The sequence below is a fragment of the Myotis davidii genome, unplaced genomic scaffold (genome assembly GCF_000327345.1).
Source record: "Myotis davidii unplaced genomic scaffold, ASM32734v1 scaffold545, whole genome shotgun sequence".
Taxonomy (NCBI): Eukaryota; Metazoa; Chordata; class Mammalia; order Chiroptera; family Vespertilionidae; genus Myotis; species Myotis davidii.
In genome coordinates, this window is record NW_006296634.1 from 1,776,570 (window position 1) to 1,795,670 (window position 19,101).

The 19,101-nt window shown below is 37.9% G+C and overlaps 1 protein-coding gene across 1 annotated transcript in view; it reads right to left on the minus strand.

Annotated features, from left to right (window-relative positions):
- Positions 1–19,101, minus strand: part of CTNNA1 (catenin alpha 1) — a 140,533-nt gene that overhangs the window by 96,686 nt on the left and 24,746 nt on the right. The window contains exons 6-7 of the mRNA XM_015569636.1: positions 16,522–16,791; positions 14,107–14,310 (exon numbers count right to left, since the gene is read on the minus strand). Of these exons, the coding sequence (XP_015425122.1) occupies positions 14,107–14,310; positions 16,522–16,791 (474 nt within the window). The remainder of the gene's footprint in view (positions 1–14,106; positions 14,311–16,521; positions 16,792–19,101) is intronic.

Sequence of the window (19,101 nt, forward strand, 5' to 3'; positions counted from 1 at the left end):
ATTTTCATTCCTAGAAAATGAGTTTCATATTTGAATCGTCAAAATCAATAATTCTTCCTAAAAGCAGGGAGGCATAACTCAGGTCTAGTAAATTAAAGTTAAATTTAAAGGACAATTAGCAAGAAGTCTTGAAATAAGATCCATTCTATTTGATACATTATTACAAACTGCAAATTACAAAACCAAAAGTTAGAATATCGGCAACTGGAGTAAAACCCGAACAGTAAGACAATTTCAACACATCTGAAAATAATACTGGTAAGACAATTTACTACCCAGATGTTGTTTCAGCATAAAGCAACTCAAAGAAAATATATTCCCTATAGTATGTCTCCTAACTATGACATTATGAAAAGGCCCTAATGCCATTTGCAGAGAATGACCAAACAAAATCAGTTCTCAGCAGTCTTTGATTCTAAATATCCAAAATTCCACTTTAAAATAAGTAAGCTATTTAGTGACTATCAAGTACTCACTTAGCATTCACCAGATGTGAACACAGATTTAACCCCAAAATAAACAGAAAGAATAGGACTTTCAGAGAAGAAAAACATCACATTCCAGACTTTCACCCTTCTATATTCATATTATGACTAAGAAATATGGAAACCATAGTCACTTTCAAGAGAGCAGGTCTGAAATGAGAGAAGAGGGAATTTCCTGGCAGACAGGGCTCTACCTATCCCTGGAAAGAACAATTTGGCAACTCAGCAAGTGTTTATTAACTACCTTAAGTCCTCTAAAACACCTAAAAAAAGAATGTTTTTAAGATCAATGGACATAAAACATTAAGGCAGAAAATTATGACTGATAAGCTTTTACTATTACATGTTTGTCATATATGGGCAGTCTAAAGTAAAATAGTTAACCTCCCAAAACACCTAGCTTGCTACATTTAAACAATTACAATTTTAAAGGAACTGATTTCTTATCATCAACATGACAACTCTGCCAAAAGTAAAGCCTACTCCTTCAACCAAAAAGAATAAATGAGGAAGAACTGTGTAATAATTTCCTAAAATAACAAGTTGTACATGTATAGCACTTCATAGTTTTATGTTCATATCAAATATGGTATCTCCCCTGATTTAAATGAGGAAGAAAGAGACCCTTTCTGTTAGCTGTGATTAGACATTTGAACTACAAGATCAGGCAGATTGGTGGCTCTTTGCTGCAGGCACAGAACAAGGAACAGAGCTGTCATACAAAGCCAAAAAGGAAGCCTGCCTCTGCCTATCCAAATCCCCTTTCACCTTGTTCTTGGCTACATTTTCTGCTTGTTTCAAAGCATTTTGATATTTATCCCATCCTCATCATTTTACTTGTTTGAGTGGTTCTCTGCACCTTTTAACAAGGTCAGGAAGAGGGGCAGCTATTATTGACCCCATTTTACAGCTGAGACGGCACTGGGGAGGTTACTTGATTAAGCTTTAATGAATCCTATTCTATGAAGCATCAGCTTATTATCCACCGTCTATGCAATCACATGTGAAAAACATCATCTGGAGTAACTACAGACTAAAAATCAAAAACCTCAGTTCTAATCTTGAGTATGATCATGGCCAAGTTACTTTTCTAAAGTTTCAGGCCGTTTTGAAAATGGATGATTGGTTTCAATTCTGGTTAACATTAAATAAACACATTCCACTCTTTCTATACCAGCGGTTCTCAACATGTGGGTCGCGACCCCTTTGGCAGTCGAACGACCCTTTCACAGGGGTCACCTAAAACCATCCCTCATATCAGATATTTACATTACGATTCATAACAGTAGCAACATTACAGTTATGAAGTAGCAATGAAAATAATTTTATGGTTGGGTCACAACATGAGGAACTGTATTTAAAGGGCCAGAAGGTTGAGAACCACTGTTATATACCACTGAATGCAATGGAAACAAGAAAGAGCTAAATCCACAACTGTACTTGGAGACTGCAACACTCTGAGTAATGCTTAGAACAAGAATACCATCAATCAGATAAATACATATTCTTTTCAAGTACAGACAAAACATTCACATAGGTAGCATTAAGTCATTGAAAACAAACCTCAATAAACAATTTAAAGAACTGAAATCATGCAGAGTATATTCTCTGACCTAATGAATTTGAATTAAATTAGGAAATCAGTGACAGAAACATAAGAAAATCTCCAAATACTTGTAAATTAAACAACATACTTCCAAATAAGCCACCTGTCACAGAGAAAGAGTCAAGGAAAACTTAAAAATATTTTGAGCAGCCCTGGCTGGTTTGGCTCAGTGGATGAAGCGTCGGCCTGTGGACTGAAGGGTCTCAGGTTCGATTCCAGTCAAGGGCACATGCCTGGGTTGCGGGCTCGATCCCCAGTATGGGGCGTGCCGATAAATGACTCTCTCTCATTGATGTTTCTATCTCTCTCTCCCCTCTCCCTTCCTCTCTGAAATCAATAAAAAGGTATTTTTAAAAATATATATATTTTGAGCAAAAATGAAAATACAGCCTGGCTGGCGTGGCTCAGTGATTGAACACTGACCTACGAACCAAGAAGTCACACTCAGGGCACATGTCCTGGTGGTGTGGGTGGCGGGCTCAATCCCCAGTATGGGGCTGCATGCGGGGGGAGGGGGGGGGCAGCCAATCTATGATTCTCATTATTGTTCTATCTCTTCTCTCCCTTCCTCTCTGAAATCAATAAAAATGTATTTTTAAAAAATGAAAACACAATATATCAAAATTTATGGGTGCAGAAAATCAGTCTTATATGGAAATCTGTCCTAAATGTTTACATTTAAAAGAGGAAAGGTCTCAAACAAATAACCTAAGTCCCCACCTCAAGAAACTAGAAAAGGAAACCCAAGGGAAACAGAAGAGAGGAAATAATAAAGGGCAGAAATCAGTGAAATTGAAAATAATAGAGAACAATCAATGAAACCAAAATGTGGTTCTTTTGAAAGATAATAGAAGTGATGCTCCTGTAGCCAGATTTAAAAAAATAAAGCAGATATAAATTATCAACATTAGGAATGAATTAGAGAATATGGCTACAGACTCCCCACAAACATTAAAAAGATAGTAAGAGAATGCTGTAAACAACTCTTTGTATATAAAATTTGACTAACTGGACTAACTGGATAAGTAGACCACTTCCTTTAAAGGCACAAACTTCCAAAATTTATCCAAGAAGAAACAGATAACGTAAACAATCTTATGCCCATTAAAGAAATTGAATTTTTTTATTTAAAATCTTCAAAGTATTTTGTTGGCTGGATTAGATTAAGGCTCAGCAAACTTCTGAAAAGGACCAGCTAGCAAATATTTCAGGCTCTGAGATATTGTCTCTCTATCACAACTACTCAACTATGCTGTTGTAGTGGGAAAGCAGCCATTGACAAGTAAACAAATGGGCATGGCTGTGTCCCAATAAAACTTTTATTTACAAAAACAGGTGGCAGGCCAGACTTGACCTGAGAACTATAATTTGTCAACCGCTGCACTAGATGATACTAGTGTCACTTCCAAATGCTATCTTTCATGGTCAAAAACTCATTTTGATTTTTAGTCCAAGAAAGGATAATACAAATGCTATCATACACTCTGTTTTCATCAAGACTTACTAGAGCCAAAACCGGTTTGGCTCAGTGGATAGAGCGTCGGCTTGCGGACTGAAAGGTCCCAGGTTCGATTCCGGTCAAGGGCATGTACCTGGGTTGCGGGCGCATCCCCAGTAGATGTGCAGGAGGCAGCTGATCGATGTTTCTCTCTCATCGATGTTTCTCTCTCTCTCTCTCCCTTCCTCTCTGTAAAAAATCAATAAAATTATATTTAAAAAAAAAAAAAAGACTTACTAGAAATGTATAACACAGTAAACAAACTAAAAACACAAATCACCCCTTTAGTCAAACTAGCCCTGAATTGTTACCTCAAAAAGATGAATCGAGACCTTTTGAAGGTGAAAAATCCTCAATTTTTCCTATTAATCTGCTTTAGAAACAAATATAGTATATATTAGGTTTGATCAAATAATTGAATCTATACCCCTCCCCTGGGAACTGACCTTTAGGCCACTTCACAAGGGACATTCCCTTTCACTTAGATCACATCCCACATGCTAAGTCTATTATCTCTCCCCTCGGGACCTTCCCAGGATCCAAACCTGCCCAGAGAATTCTCCGCCAAGAAAAAGCTCACCTAGAATCCTTTAAAAATCTCTGACTCCCTATCCCTGGGTGCTGGCACCATTTTGGGGCTCAGCCCATCTGGTATCCAGGTGACCTAATAAATTCATAATCCCTTACCACTTTGGCCTCGTGCATTCCTCCTTCAGCAACCCTAACAGTATATGAATTATAAACAAACCTAAAAATCCAAGTCATTATAGCCATAAGAAAGCGTCAAAAACGTGGGGGAGCCCTAACCGGTTTGGCTAAGTGGATAGAGCGTCGGCCTGCGGACTCAAGGGTCCCAGGTTCGATTCCAGTCAAGGGTATGTACCTTGGTTGCGGGCACATACCCAGTGGAGAGTGTGCAGGAGGCAGCTGATCAATGTTTCTCTCTCATCGATGTTTCTAACTCTCTATCCCTCTCCCTTCCTCTCTGTAAAAAAATCAATAAAATAAAATAAAAAATGTGGGGGAAAATATACAAGAAAATTATTGTTTATCATACCACCACCTAGTAACAATCCTATCTAATAAAAGCCTAGGTGGTGTCACGTGTCACAAGATGGCCGGCAGGGGAGGGCAGGTGGGGGCAGTCAGGGGCGATCGGGCCAGCAGGGGAGGGCAGTTAGGGGCGATCAGGCTGGCAGGCAGAAGCAGTTAGAGGCAATCAGGCAGGCAGGCAGGCAAGCAGTTAGGAGCCAGCAGTCCCTGATTGTGAGAGGGATGTCCCGACTGCCGGTTTAGGTCCAACCAGCAGTCATACATCCCCCAAGGAGTCCCAGATTGGAGAGGGTGCAGGCCAGGCTGAGGGACACCCACCACCCCGCCCCCCGTGCACGAATTTCATGCACTGGGCCTCTAATTACTAATAGTAGTACCTTTTAATCCAGAAACATTTTTATATATGAAACCTTTTTCAAGCTTGCCTGACATCTAAAGAGTAGAAAGTAATACCACAGACAGTCTAATAGCAATGTCTTAGAGGCTAAACCCCTTATCCATCTGCGCCTGAAACTAGGCAGGTTTCCATGTCTGCTCCATCATTCTGATTTCAAGGATTGCTCCATTAGGCGAGCACCATTTCATCTAATACATAATAAACATGCATCTTTTTGCATATAAAAGGTTAAGAACTTGCCTCTTAAAAACTTCAATTCATAATGCCAGAGTAGCATACATAGGAAGTATCTCAAACCTCTTAGAAAGCAATATAAAATACTAGAGCCCAGTACACGAATTCATGCATGGGTGGGGTCCCTCTGAGTGGCCTGCAGGTATCGGGCCGAAACCCGCAGTCCAACACTGCCTGCAGCTCCTACCAGCCACTCCCGCTCATCCTGGCCCCACTGTGCCTGACACAGGCTCACGCACAATCAGTCCCAATCAGGCGATGCTGGCACTGCCACAGCAGCGCTCACCAGCCATGAGCCCTGCATCTGGCAACCTCCCAAGGGGAGTGGCCTGCAGAATCAGGCTGAAACTGGCTCTCCAGTATCCCCCAATGGGTCCCAGATTGTGAGAGGGCACAGACCAGGCTGAGGGACCCCACCAGTGCACTATCGGGCCAGGGAGGGATCGCAGGAGGGCTCCAGGGTGTGTCCGGCTCATCTTGCTCAGTCCTAATTGGCCAGACCCCAGCAGCAAGCTAACTTACCAGTCAGAGCATCTTTCGCCGATGGTCAGTGCACATCACAGCAACTGGTCGACCAGTCGACTGTCTGCCCCCTAGTGGTCAGTGCACATCATAGCGAGCGGTTCGGCAGTCTTAGCATATCATTAGCATATTATGCTTTGATTGGTTGTTCTGCCATTCAGTCTATTTGCATATTACCCTTTTATTATATGGGATAACTGGGGTGAGATGTCTTCCTCAGAGTTACATCTTTTAAACCTCTCATTCATAAGAAAATCACACATTAATTTTTTAAAAATAAGGTTTTCAAATTAAATAAATGCTGTTCTGTCAAGAGAAGCAAGTCCTACATTTGCTCAAATTTGGCATTCAATGCAACATCTATTTATATCTACATTCCCAAATATACTAGGCAACTCACAGAAAAGCTTACACTAACAATCAATAAAATTATAGGCATACAAAGCTACTGAACTATGGACTAAGCAATACCGGTGAGTATCTACTGCAGTAAGCCTAAGGATTCAAACAAAAATAAAAGTTCTAGCATATTATAAAATAAAACTCAGCCCCTGTAGTTGCATTTCACAGAGCCAATTGAAACATCTATATCACTCAATGCCAGTCTAGAATGGGAGGATATGCTAAAAAGCTTTCTTGGTCTCTTAGAGGCAGAAATAGAATAGTGGGGACTAACTATAATTATAAGTACTGTTAATCATGCTCTGTTAACCGTAATTGTTCTGTTCTGATTAGAGAAAGCATATTCTAACCTGGCTGACAGTTGTATGCCCCGGGACATAGGAGTTAACATTGGAATGTAGTCCATCCTCCTTTTCCAAGAACTGCTTATCATCATGGAAGGATTGACAACCTTGTTTCTGAAACTATCTGGTCTGGGAGGCGCCTGCCCTTTGTGACACCCTCCCCCAGCCCACATTGCCAGCAACCTGTAATCATTATACTGTGCCTACTTCCTCATACCTGTAATTCCTACTTTCCCAGGTAATCTTTGTCCTTCAATATAAGCAGCTAGCATATGGGGAGGGGTATAGCAGATTTTTGTAGATAAATGGCATTATTTGAATAAATGCTCATATATTATTCAACCCTATCTCTGCTTAATTGGCTCAAGTAGTGACAGGCAGCCCGGACCCATTGGTTGTCTGGTTTCGGTTCTGTTCACTTCAAGCAGCTATACCAGAAACAAATCTGTCTTAGTGTGAAGTATTTCATTTCAGAACAGTCAGTCACTTATAAAGTTCTACAGTGGAAAATTCCACTGGCCATTAAAGATGATGATGTAAAATCTTATTTGCTGACTTGCAGAGATATGAAATGATTAAAGTATTAAGAGCTCAGACTTTCAGATCAGAAAAATCTGAGTTCCAATGTCAGCTGTATGTATGTGTAGTTTTAAGCAAATAACTCAATAAAAGTCATTATCGGAGTAAAATAGGCAATAATGTATGTCTCTTAGCACAATGGCTAGCATATGGTAAGCCATATATAATACAGATAATCCTTATTTTTATTTAAAAAGAGAAGTTTAAAAAAAGAAGTAACAGTAAGAAAGGAACAGATAGGTGTGTATATTCACATGCCCAGAATAAAGCCTGGAATGCTATACTCCAAAAATAGGTGGTAGGATTACAAATGATACATAATAAACACAGAACTTCTGTAATGAGAAAAATATTAAGCTATTTTCATCCTTAAAAAAATTTAAAAATGCAGTCATAAAATAATGCAGTAACAAACTCTTCGCAGAGTCTTTCAAAGGCTGGGAAACTCTGGCTATGCTAAAATGATTCCAGGAAGTCTTTTGCAAAACTGAAAAGAGATTAGCATCTAAATTAACTGCTTCCCTTCACTACAATAACAATATATCTTTGAAAGTGAACATTAACTGCATCCTATTCATATATTCCATGTCAAACTATTATCCAAATCAAATAAAAAGTTTATACTTGGTATGTTAACATAATGAACCTCCTCAAATACATACCCAGTCCAATACAAAAAAATACCCAGTTATTTGCATTCCTCTTTCAGGATTTTGCAATCACTGCATCTACTGTTTGGGGCAAGAACAAAGATAAAATGTATCCTTAAGCAGTAGCATCCTCACCAGGCCCTAAGCTGTACCAATCTTCTTCTGCCTAAAACTATAGTTTAAGCTATAAAAAATTCATATAAGCTATAATACCTACATGTATGGATTACTGTTCCATTCTGGGCATTCAATGAAGCTGATATTAAACTCTTATCTACTCACCTTGGCTGGTTGGTTATCCAGTAATCAGAACTATCCAAGAGAAATATAATGCAAGCAAGAAACATCACAAACAGGTAAATTTAAGTACAGATATTATTTAACCCAATATGTCAAAAATATTATCAATGAGCTCTTCGTGAGATATTTTATATTCTTTTCTATGTATTCGGTCAAGTTTGGTGTATAGTTTGTACTTAATTTGGACTAGTCATATTTTAAATACACAATAGGCACATATGGATACTGGCTACCATACTGGCTGGCACAGAGCTAGAGCTACTCAAGCCCAATCAAGACATGTATGCTTCTTACCAATTATTAAATCCTAACTTCAGTCACTCAACATACTACCATGAACTGCTGAGCAAGTCTGCTAAGGCCAAAACCAAATGAAATTCATTTCAAAGATTGAGTGTCTTTTATATTTCTGACACTGTTAAGTGCTTTCAGTTTGGGGTGTGTGTGGGTTTTGAGTTTTTTTTGGGGGGGCGTGTTTATTTGGTTTTTGAAGAGTCAGGAGTTGAAGAGACAAATAAGCTTGGTCCCAGTAAGTTCTACTATTGGAAAAACATCTCAAAATACATGCCCTAACAGAGGGAGAAAGGAATGTTATTAAGAACCTGCATATTCCTCAGCAGAATGAAAAGTATGAATAAAGAATTCAGCTGTATAAAGTACAGGGCTGTTCAGAATGAGGTTTTTCACTGACATTTAAATATCTTCAGAGAATGTTATAACACACAACAGGGTTCCAAAGTCAGCTACATATTTAAGGAACAAAAAATTTAATCCATTAACCTGGTAGTCTGTTTTAACCTATTAATTTAATAGCTTAACCCTAGTATAGAAATATTTTGTTTATATGCAGAGAACATTAAGAAGGTCAAACTATTTTAAAATTTGAAAACACTTGCATAAAAGAAAGGAAAAAGAACTGGAAATACATATTCCTAAATGTTAATAGTAATGGTGGTTCAGTAATTTAACATACATGTATGATTTTCAATTATGAAAAAATAAAGTGGCAATAACTTTTTTCAAATTCAATTATATTTCCTTTTAATTCAATCCATTTACTTTTAAACCTTTTAAGATTACGACACCCATGCAAGCTGTTTTTCTTTCTGTAGAACCCTCATGGGCAGAGTAACCTTTGGCTGATAGAGCAGGAACAAATTAAACTTAACCACAATAACCACATTTCATTTCAAGGAAACCTGAAAGTCATTTGTGGAACTACAAATATGCACTGAATAACCTGAAGGATTTTCATGTTAGGTAAATAGGTGTCAAATGCATTACTTTAAACATCAGTATCTCTTAGAGAATCCTCAAGCAAGTTAGCAATAGAGCCAAGAATACCCTCCAACTCTTCAAACCACAATTAAATTCAAGCAGGACCATTATTTAAGGCTGCTAGACTCCTGGTCCTTGGAGCCTTTAAAAGGGAGTTTGGCCCTCATCTGATGTTAGAATTAAATTTAAATCTGCTCTGATCTAAAATATCACTTTCACTCACTACTTTATTTCAGTGTATTTGGTTTAATTTTTTTCTACAAATGTCATTTGTATACTGAAAGATCTACAAGAAGTAGAGGTCAACCAACCCATGGCCTCCTCCCCCGTAACCTTCTAGAACAGCGGTTCTCAACCTGTGGGTCGAGACCCCTTTGGTGGTCGAACGACCCTTTCACAGGGGTCGCCTAAGACCATAAGAAAACACATATATAATTACATATTGTTTTTGTGATTAATCACTATGCTTTAATTATGTTCAACTTGTAACAATGAAATTGGGGGTCACCACAACATGAGGAACTGTAATAAAGGGTCACGGCATTAGGAAGGTTGAGAACCACTGTTCTAGAATGTAAGGCAATAAGAGCAAGAATCTTTGTTAATGTATCCTTAACACTATGAATATCTAAAATTGTTCATTTTATGCATTTCTCCCAAGTCAGCATGAGTATAGTTATTAAGTACCTCTTCTAGCATTATACTAAACCCTGAAAATAATATTTTAAAAATAGTTCCCATCTTTAAAATGCTTAAAACTTAGTTACAGAAGTTACATGGATAAAGGAAATACAATTAAGCAACAATTCAAGGATGTAAACAATTAGGTGCAAAACTTCAAGCAGGGAAAAGATAATGTAGAAAGATACAGTTTAAAATGGCCTTCAGCAAAGAGATTGGGGTGAGGGGTGAATGGGCATTAAAGAAAAAACAAGTTAGGTTTAAACAGGTGGGAGAGAATTTTAAAAACATAATAAATAATGTTCTACTGAAGGCATGAGCTCAGACTACCTGAGCAGGCGGGACAGATAGAAAAATAGTGAATAGAGCCTAATGGAGACAGAAAGGGAAAATGCAGTAAACCATCGGAGCAGCTTCTCCACCTTAACTTAATTGTACACTGGAATCACTTAGAAAACTTATAAATACTGAAACCTGTTAAGTCTGAGCAAATAACTGAATCAATATCCCCCTCCCCTGGGAACTGACCTTTAGGCCACTTCACAATGGACATTCCACTTGCTTAGACCATTATCTCTCCCCTCAGGATTCCCAGAATCCGGACCTGCACAGAGAACTCTTTGCCCAGAAAAAGTCCACCAAGAGTCCTTTAAAAACTGCTGACTCCTGTCACTGGGGTGCTGAAGCCATCCAGGCTCAGCTACCTGCTGTGTGGATGATCGAATAAATTCGTTATCCCTCCTTTGGCGACCTAACAACACCTAGATCTCAATCCAGTGATTCTGACTTAACTGGGAGACAACCTAAATATCAGGATTTTTTTTAAAGTTCCCCAGGGGGTCTAATGTGCATCCAAAATTAAGAACCCATTTCCTTAGAAAGAAACACCAATGTAACTTGGTAAGTAGCAACACAGGATGAGGAAGAAAGACTCAAAAGATTAGTGAAAGATTTTGAGAGATCTATAAAAATACTGACATTACTGAGAAAATCCAGGAAATGAAAAAGTAAAAATACGTGAACTCTTTTGGACTTTACCATACTCTGTCTACAAAGTTCCATGCAGTAAACCAGTTTTAATTAATCCAGACTGTCTCAGTTCTCCACATACCATCATTATTGGCCTAATATTTTTCAACAGAAATAATCAAAACAAAGAGAACATCTTTTAAAAGTTAAGGTAGAGCTCAATCTAAAGAATATAAAATAACTCCTCCATAAAGTCCTCCTGGGTTTCCCACAGAAATAATCTCATCCAATTTACAAGTTTAGCAGTACCTAGAGCAGCATTTCCAACAAATGCCCTGTAGGGACCTAGTCTGTTTCAGAAAGGAGGAATCAGTGCCTCATTCCTCCTTTTACACAGTGCTCAGCATACTACTTGGCACATGACACATACTCAATATGAACTGATAGGCAGACACTGCCAGTTAAGCTCTGATTGTCACTTGAAGTTCTAAATGCTTTTGAATGCTTTCTTAATAAGTAAAAATATATCCCCAGTTGCTTCTGCTTCTTGTAGACCCTTTCACCATTCTAAGCTTCCAAGTGTGCTTTACTGCTCCCCACTGTTAGCCTTACTCTAACCCTTTTTGACAGGACCTAGCCTGCTCACTGTTATATGAGTTGATACAAGGAAATAAAATATTTTTATCTTTAGAAGAAACATGCCCAGAGACCATCTTTTAAAATATATTTCTGAATCAAGATCATTTCTTTCAAAACCCCTACCATATTCCTTATATTTCACCCAAACATCACTCACTGTTCTGGTTTTCACTTACATGTTAAATACAGTGTTACATAAGTATGCTGTTATAGCCTCCATGACTTCAGTATAAATGAGTGCTTCCCACCTTTACTTACATTCATGGCACAAATATCAAGTACTATGTGTCTAATACTCTAGGGAGAAACCAGAAGGTTAGTCATGACCAGGATAACTAGCCCAAAACCTGACCAATCCCAAGATTCAAGGGGTATAATGTAGGCTGGTTAGGAAGCTCTAATATGTAGCAATGAGAACAGATTTACCACATATTCTCCCCACCAAAGGCTGTTTTAAAATGGTTTCCTAATCATAACTGCATTGGACACTTTGCACACTTCAGCACTACATGTGATAGCAGATAAGTGATCCACCTACATACCAGGAGTGTGTTGTTTCCATGTATAAATCTCCAACATCGTGAGCCAGACTCCCAAGCTTAGATATGCATTTTTAAATGTGTCCTACGTTTTCACTGTGATTTATCAACCACTTTTTCCTTTTAACTAAGCCTCTCATCTCATTTTTCAGAGGTAGACTGCATATGATCAAAACATGCCAATGGCTTAAAAAACTCAATATGCTTCACTAATTTCACAATATGGTAGAAATAAGATAAACACAGGAAGGCATTCATCTTCACCCTTGGAATTCCATCATTACTCACTATTGTCTGTTCACATATAAGTAAACAAAGATGTATGGCAAATGAACAAATGAGAAAGTACCGAGATCTTTTCCTGAAAAGTATTAAATTGGGAAAAATCACTAGTGAGAACTAATTTGTATTGTCCCTCTTCCCTTCAAATGACTTTAAATAATTTTATATTTCATTTATTCCTTCTTTTGTCAGTAAAATATTGGGTACAAGGTCTAAACTACAGTAAGCCTAAATTAATATTAAATAACTAGAATGGAAAGAAAAATATTAGGGAAGAAAAAGAAAGACTAACAATAGACCCCCCAAAATTTTTTAATTAGTATTTTTTATGGCAAAAAAAAAGTCAAGTGTCAAATTTCACAGCATCAGGTCTTTAAAACCAAACTTTAAAAATTCAAAAACACTACTCAGTTTGCCTAATACAGCTCACTTAATAATTTACCTGCTCTGCCCTGGCCGGTTTGGCTCAGTGAATGGAGTGTCAGCCTGCGGACTGAGGGGTCCCAAGTTCAATTCCGGTCAAGGGCATATGCCTTGGTTTTGGGCACATCCCCAGTGGGGGGTGTGCAGGGGGCAGCTGATTGATGTTTCTCTCTCATTGATGTTTCTAAACTCTCTATCTCCCTTCCTCTCTGTAAAAAATCAATGAGGTATATTAAAAAAAAAAATTTACCTGCTCTTATGACATTCTATATAGGTCATGAATAAAATCCAGCAACGACAATGTATATATACATAATATATTTTCAGCATTCTGTTTTGCTCAAAATTAAATGGCCACCTACATGTGATAATAGAATTTTAGGGGGAATAAAGGTGATTATCCTTAGGAGATGTGTGTTGAAATATTTAAAGTTGAAGCAACCCAATGTCTAAAACTCAGTTTCAAATGTTTCATTTAAAAAAGGTTGTGTGCCGTAACTGGTTTGGCTCAGTGGATAGAGCATCGGCCTGTGGACTCAAGGGTCCCAGGTTCGATTCTGGTCAAGGGCATGTACCTTGGTTGCGGGCACATCGCCAGAAGGGGGTGTGCAGGAGGCAACTGATCAATGTTACTCTCTCATCAATGTTTCTAACTCTCTATCCCTCTTCCTTCCTCTCTGTAAAAAGTCAATAAAATATATTTTTAAAAAAAGATTGTGTATACAGACACATATAAGCACGTACATTTATATACACAAACATGCACATGTTCTAAGTGTTACTCAGTTAATCTAGATAAAGGGTAGGTCGCTCAGAGTATTATTTTTATAAATTTTAAAAAAATTGTAATATTTTTTAGAGAGAAACGGGGATGAGGAGTGGGGGGTGGCAGGAGGAAGAAACGACAATCTGTGTTTCATCCATCCATCCATTAATGATTGATTCTTATGTGCCCTGACCGGGAATAGAACCTACAACCTTAGCATATGAGGACAACGCTCCAACCAACTGGGCATCCTGGCCAGGGACATAAGTTTAACATTTTTCAAAATAAAAAGTTGGGGAGGAAAGGGGCACATAGAAAGCCATTTATCTATCCCTTGAAAATTATGCTTCACCCAAGAGTGAAGGAGCCAAGAACATATTTGTCATTTATACTTAAAACATCTCAGATCCAACATCTGTATGGAAAACTCTTATTTGAAAGAAAAGTTCTGATACTCACATTGCCCATGTACTCCGAGAGCAGGTCCTGCAGGGCCTGGCGGACAGCATTACACTCAGCCACAATTCTCTCACGCCGGTCATCACGAGTGCAGGACGAGTCAGCCATCAGGGCAGCCCCACTAATAATGCTTTCCAAGCGCTCCTCCAGGGAAGGCCTAAAGCGCTCCTCGCTGAAGCTCAAGGGGTCCACAATGATTTGTTTCTGCAGAGGAAGCATTATTAAATGTTACTGCTAATCTCTGTTCCCTCCATTATTTCCAGAGGGTGAAGAAAGTGCCGATTAGAAACGCAAAAATTACAATGCCTAAAAGTTATACTCCTTGACAGATGAGGGGCCGTACTATACAAGTTGGTCTATGGATCACTTCTCGAAGACGGTACTGGAAGCAGTACTATCCACCTGAACAGGGTCTGGATAAGGTATACCACAAATGGCATACAAAAATATGTCAGCATAAAAATCATGTTCAATCTACTTAATCTGAACATTTAGAAGCCAGCCTATGTAGTATTAAGTTAAATTACCAAATGAAAATTACAGGGAAAATAAAAGTTAGCTCTCTTTTTCTTTTCTACGTACAGAGTATACAACTGCTACACGACACTGGCAGAACTGTTTCACCACAAAAAAATTAATAAAATTGACACCTGTCTTCAAATTTTCAGAATGAAATGCATTTATAATCAATTTCAATCTATATCTCTAAGTTTTCAGTAAGATGGTAGCAATCTGTCCCAAAAAAGCCACTCTATGATATAACTGTCACAATAAGAATAAGTCCTTCCTGTCTCCCCTTCATTCCCTTGACTCCACTTATATCCAGCTTTACCAGTGATGAGTGAGGTCACAAGTAAGCTATGGTACAAGGTCAAATATCAACACCCCCAGGACAGTGGCTATTGGTCTCCCTCCAACTTCTCCACTTGATACAATTTATCCTTATACTGGTAAATGTCTGGGCAACTATTTTACTTTTAATTTTTCTTTATGGGGCTATGTTCTTATTGATTTAAACCTAAATGCCAAGGTTTTTCTTTAAAAAGCTTGCCCTTTTCCATAAGTGTACATTTCTTCTTTCACTTTCAAAGAACCCTGTTTCAAAATTTAGCATGCATCCCTTGAGTTCATTATTAACCTACATTTTAGCTCATCATTTTTCTTACCAGATTAAGTTACTACAGGATTTCTCTGGTCAAAACAGAACACACAATGCACTCTGACCAGCAGGCATGAGGAATTAATGGTCCCAGAACTTAAATAAAAAAAGTCCCAGAACTTAAATAGTCATAGTGCTACAACCCACCTGTGATCATTCAGTCCAACCCCCTCACATATGAATTAAGTAGCTTCTGATATTACTCAACTTAGGGCAAAATGTAACTCTTACTGCTTTGAAAGAGACCAATATGTGAGTGGGAAAAACAACAACGCCAGTTAATTATAAGATGTATCATCAGAGTTTGCTATAAAGTCACTTAATGCTTAAGGTTCCAGAGTAAAAATTCAGTTCTAACACCATGTTTTCATAATTTATGAGAAGCACTAAATAATCCATTCATATCAGCAAGGATCAGTTACTCACACCAAAGTAAAGTACTGAGACAAAGCAAAGGCAAGGGAAAAAATATTAAAAATAGAATGCACTCCATTGTATTGATTCATTACTTTATAGCATTCCTACTTATGAAAAGATGCTGACAACCTGGAAAGCAATTTTTCTTATGTTAATTAAAATAACAATAAGATTTTTTTTGAAAAATCTTAAACTGCTGTCATCTACTGGAACCAGGAGGCATTGTGGGTAAAAATTTAAAAAACAAACCCACCAAAAAAAATTAAGATTAGATACATAGGATAGTGTGTACATAGAATGTTTAGGCATCATCTACAAAGGTAATTACATGGCATTATGCTATAAAAGTATTTTAACCCCAAATTTGCTTCCACTTGATTAAATTTTGCCTATTATTACAATTTAGTCATTGAGGAAAACAAGTATATCTTGACAGACAAGATGATGGCACTTCTGTTTTAGTCATTTATGATGTGTCTTTATCTCCAACCAGACTGTGCATTTGCCTCTGTATCTCCCATAGCTTCCCATCTACCAAAAGGTTAAAATCTTGGTTGAAATAAACTGAACTCATATCCTCAATAAAGAACCACCTTGCAGGAAACACAAGATGCATTAAAGAATTCAGAAGTTTAATCAAACTAAAAAAGAAAAGAAAGAGAAATGCTTTAGGACAAGTCAAGATTAATTAGACTTGATGATTCATAAAATTTTTTTCAACTTAGATTGCATATTTAAGTAGAAGTTGAGCTTTCATTAGAAACCTTGATCACATTTCCCCAGAAATCTAACTTTAGGGGATGGTCAAGAGCCTGAAGTTTCCTCCCAGTTTAACTTACATCAAAGTTATTGAGCGCATATGCCAGCTCTCCTCCTCCTCCGCCCTGGTGCTGGGAAGCATCATCCGATGCAGTGGCCTGGGCTGCATTGGAAATGCCTGTGACTGCCTGCTGCAGCTGCTTGTATATCAGGTCTCTGTTGGCCTTATAGGCTGCAACATCAGGGTGCTGCAGGCATGCCTGGGAAGCAGTATAGAGAATCGGAACGTTTTTCTGCAGGATTCCTCTGGCTGCAGCCATCTGATCACGATGGCCCACATCTTTCAGTTCCTATAAGAGTAAAGCAATAAATTTTAAGTTCTATTCATATAAAATTTTGTCGGTAAATATTGAAAGTTAGAATTTTTACTAAATAGACACAATATTTTCATTAAGTTTGGCTTGGAAGCTCATCACAAAGGAGGCAATATATGGCTTAGTAGATAAGAGTTCAAACTTTTCCAAACCACACAGACCTAGATTTCAATCTCCAGCTCTACTTTTTCCTAACTATTGTGATCTTACTTTAAGTCTCCATGGTCAGTTTTACCTTCTGTAAAATAGGAACAATAACAGTACCTCTCTTATCACTGTATTGAGGATTAAAAGGGATAATGCACATAAAGTACTTAGCATAGCATTAAATAAAAAGTAAAACTTAAAACTGACTAGCATCTTGATTACAGCTATATAAAGATATATTTACCTATTCCAACCAAAATAGAAAATCATTCAGAGAAATACTTAAAGTAATATTATAAGGAGTTTTTTATTAAGTTATAAAATTCATTACAGGAGTTTTGTGAAATTTAGGATAAGATACCGCAGGTGTACATGAACTATGCAAACCAGCCAGGTATTCTCCCAAGTACATGACTCCTCCCCTCTCTTCCCCCTCCCCAAAGACCACCTTAGGACACAGGTCATTAGGCACAAAGCTGAGGCTCACGTGCTCCATACTGAAAATCAAAAGGTTTGTATTTCATTATAATACTCTATGTACATGTGGTCTTAAGTGAAAATGTCCTTTACAATTTCCTCTACCCCATAATTATAGTCTACAGTTAAAAGGATTTGAGGTTTCTCATGGTTTACACTACTAGCCTCTAACTGGTAGACAGGGTGAATATACTGAGTGACAAATAAGTGATAACAACAATAAGCAAGATGTGAAGGGGGTATTTCTGATATCCCCTTGTTACTGAAATTATTCAAACAAATAAAACTAAGTCTTTAGTACCAGTAAATGTGGATTGCCACTATAGAAGAGAAATAAGTGACAACCAGAGCTGTTCCAACTCTATTTTATGTGATCACAGAATTTCAATGTTAATGTCACCAAATGAATCCTAAAGTACAAATTTAAATGTGTTAAAAAGAAATACTAAATGTGTAAACATGTAAGAGAAAACTGACTAAGAAAAGCCAAAATCAATTAGTCAAAGTCTGATTCAACTATTTAATGCTCACCTTTCTAGATGAGTTCCTAACTAAGCATTAGAAACACCAAACTCTGAAACTTTGTCTCACTATATATTTTAGATTTGCATCTTTATTCAAACCTTGTATGACAGCTTTCTATTCCTCCTAGAATTCTTTTCTCATTTGAAATCTGAATTTGCAAGTAATAGCTCACAGCATTCCAAATGCCCTGTAGCACACCACAGTACATTAGGCTAAATATTCAGAAACAGGACCCTGTGGATTTAGAGAGTCAGTGATCATTTTAAGAATCCAACTATGACAGGGAGCTGAGGCTAACCATTATGCTTAAAGAGCTGGTACACAAATTCTGAGTAGAATTTTTCTAAATGTCTTGCCCTCACCACAATCTCAAGGACTTTAAAGTCTGCTAGGAAGGCATTTGCCTTGAAGCACTTGTATTTGTCCTCTGTTTTAATACAAATGTTTTGCAATCAGCTTTGTCATTCTTTGTAAGTACCTATAACCTAGATCAGTACAGCTGTTTACAAAGGTTATTAAAGACACTTGTGGTCACCTAAAGTTAATACATAATGTCTGAATTACTATTCAACGCCTGACTTTCCTAAAGCCACTGCCTGGCCTGGTATGATAAAAGTCTACAATTGAGGCATGGGGGTGGCCGAGGCATGGAGGAGAACATGATGGTAATCTCCGTGCTGGAGTTCCAGCAGGAACATCACACCTGTTTGCTGGATCACTGATGTCAGTCAGAATCACTGAAAGATGGAAGTAGAGAGACCTAAACCATCTCTGGGAACTGACTGCCACCTGGACTGCAGCCTGGTTTTTAGATCACACCATGTAATTCCTTCCGTGTATAGGCTCAGTAACATAAATCTGGCACCAACAGGAGTGCTCTTAAATGGAATATCATATGTTTGCTTAAATAGTTAAAGAGGATATAAAAGAACGTTTTCCTGGAAAATAGCAAGGCTTAGGAGAAGCCCAGGGAGTTCAACCATCCTATCTAATAAAAGAGAAACATGGTAATTAGCATACGACCGCTACCCTTCCCATTGGCTAATCAGCGATATATGCAAATTAACTGCCAGCCAAGATGGCGACCGACAGCCAGGCAGCTTAAACTGAACATGAGGCTTGCTTGCTTCAGTGACG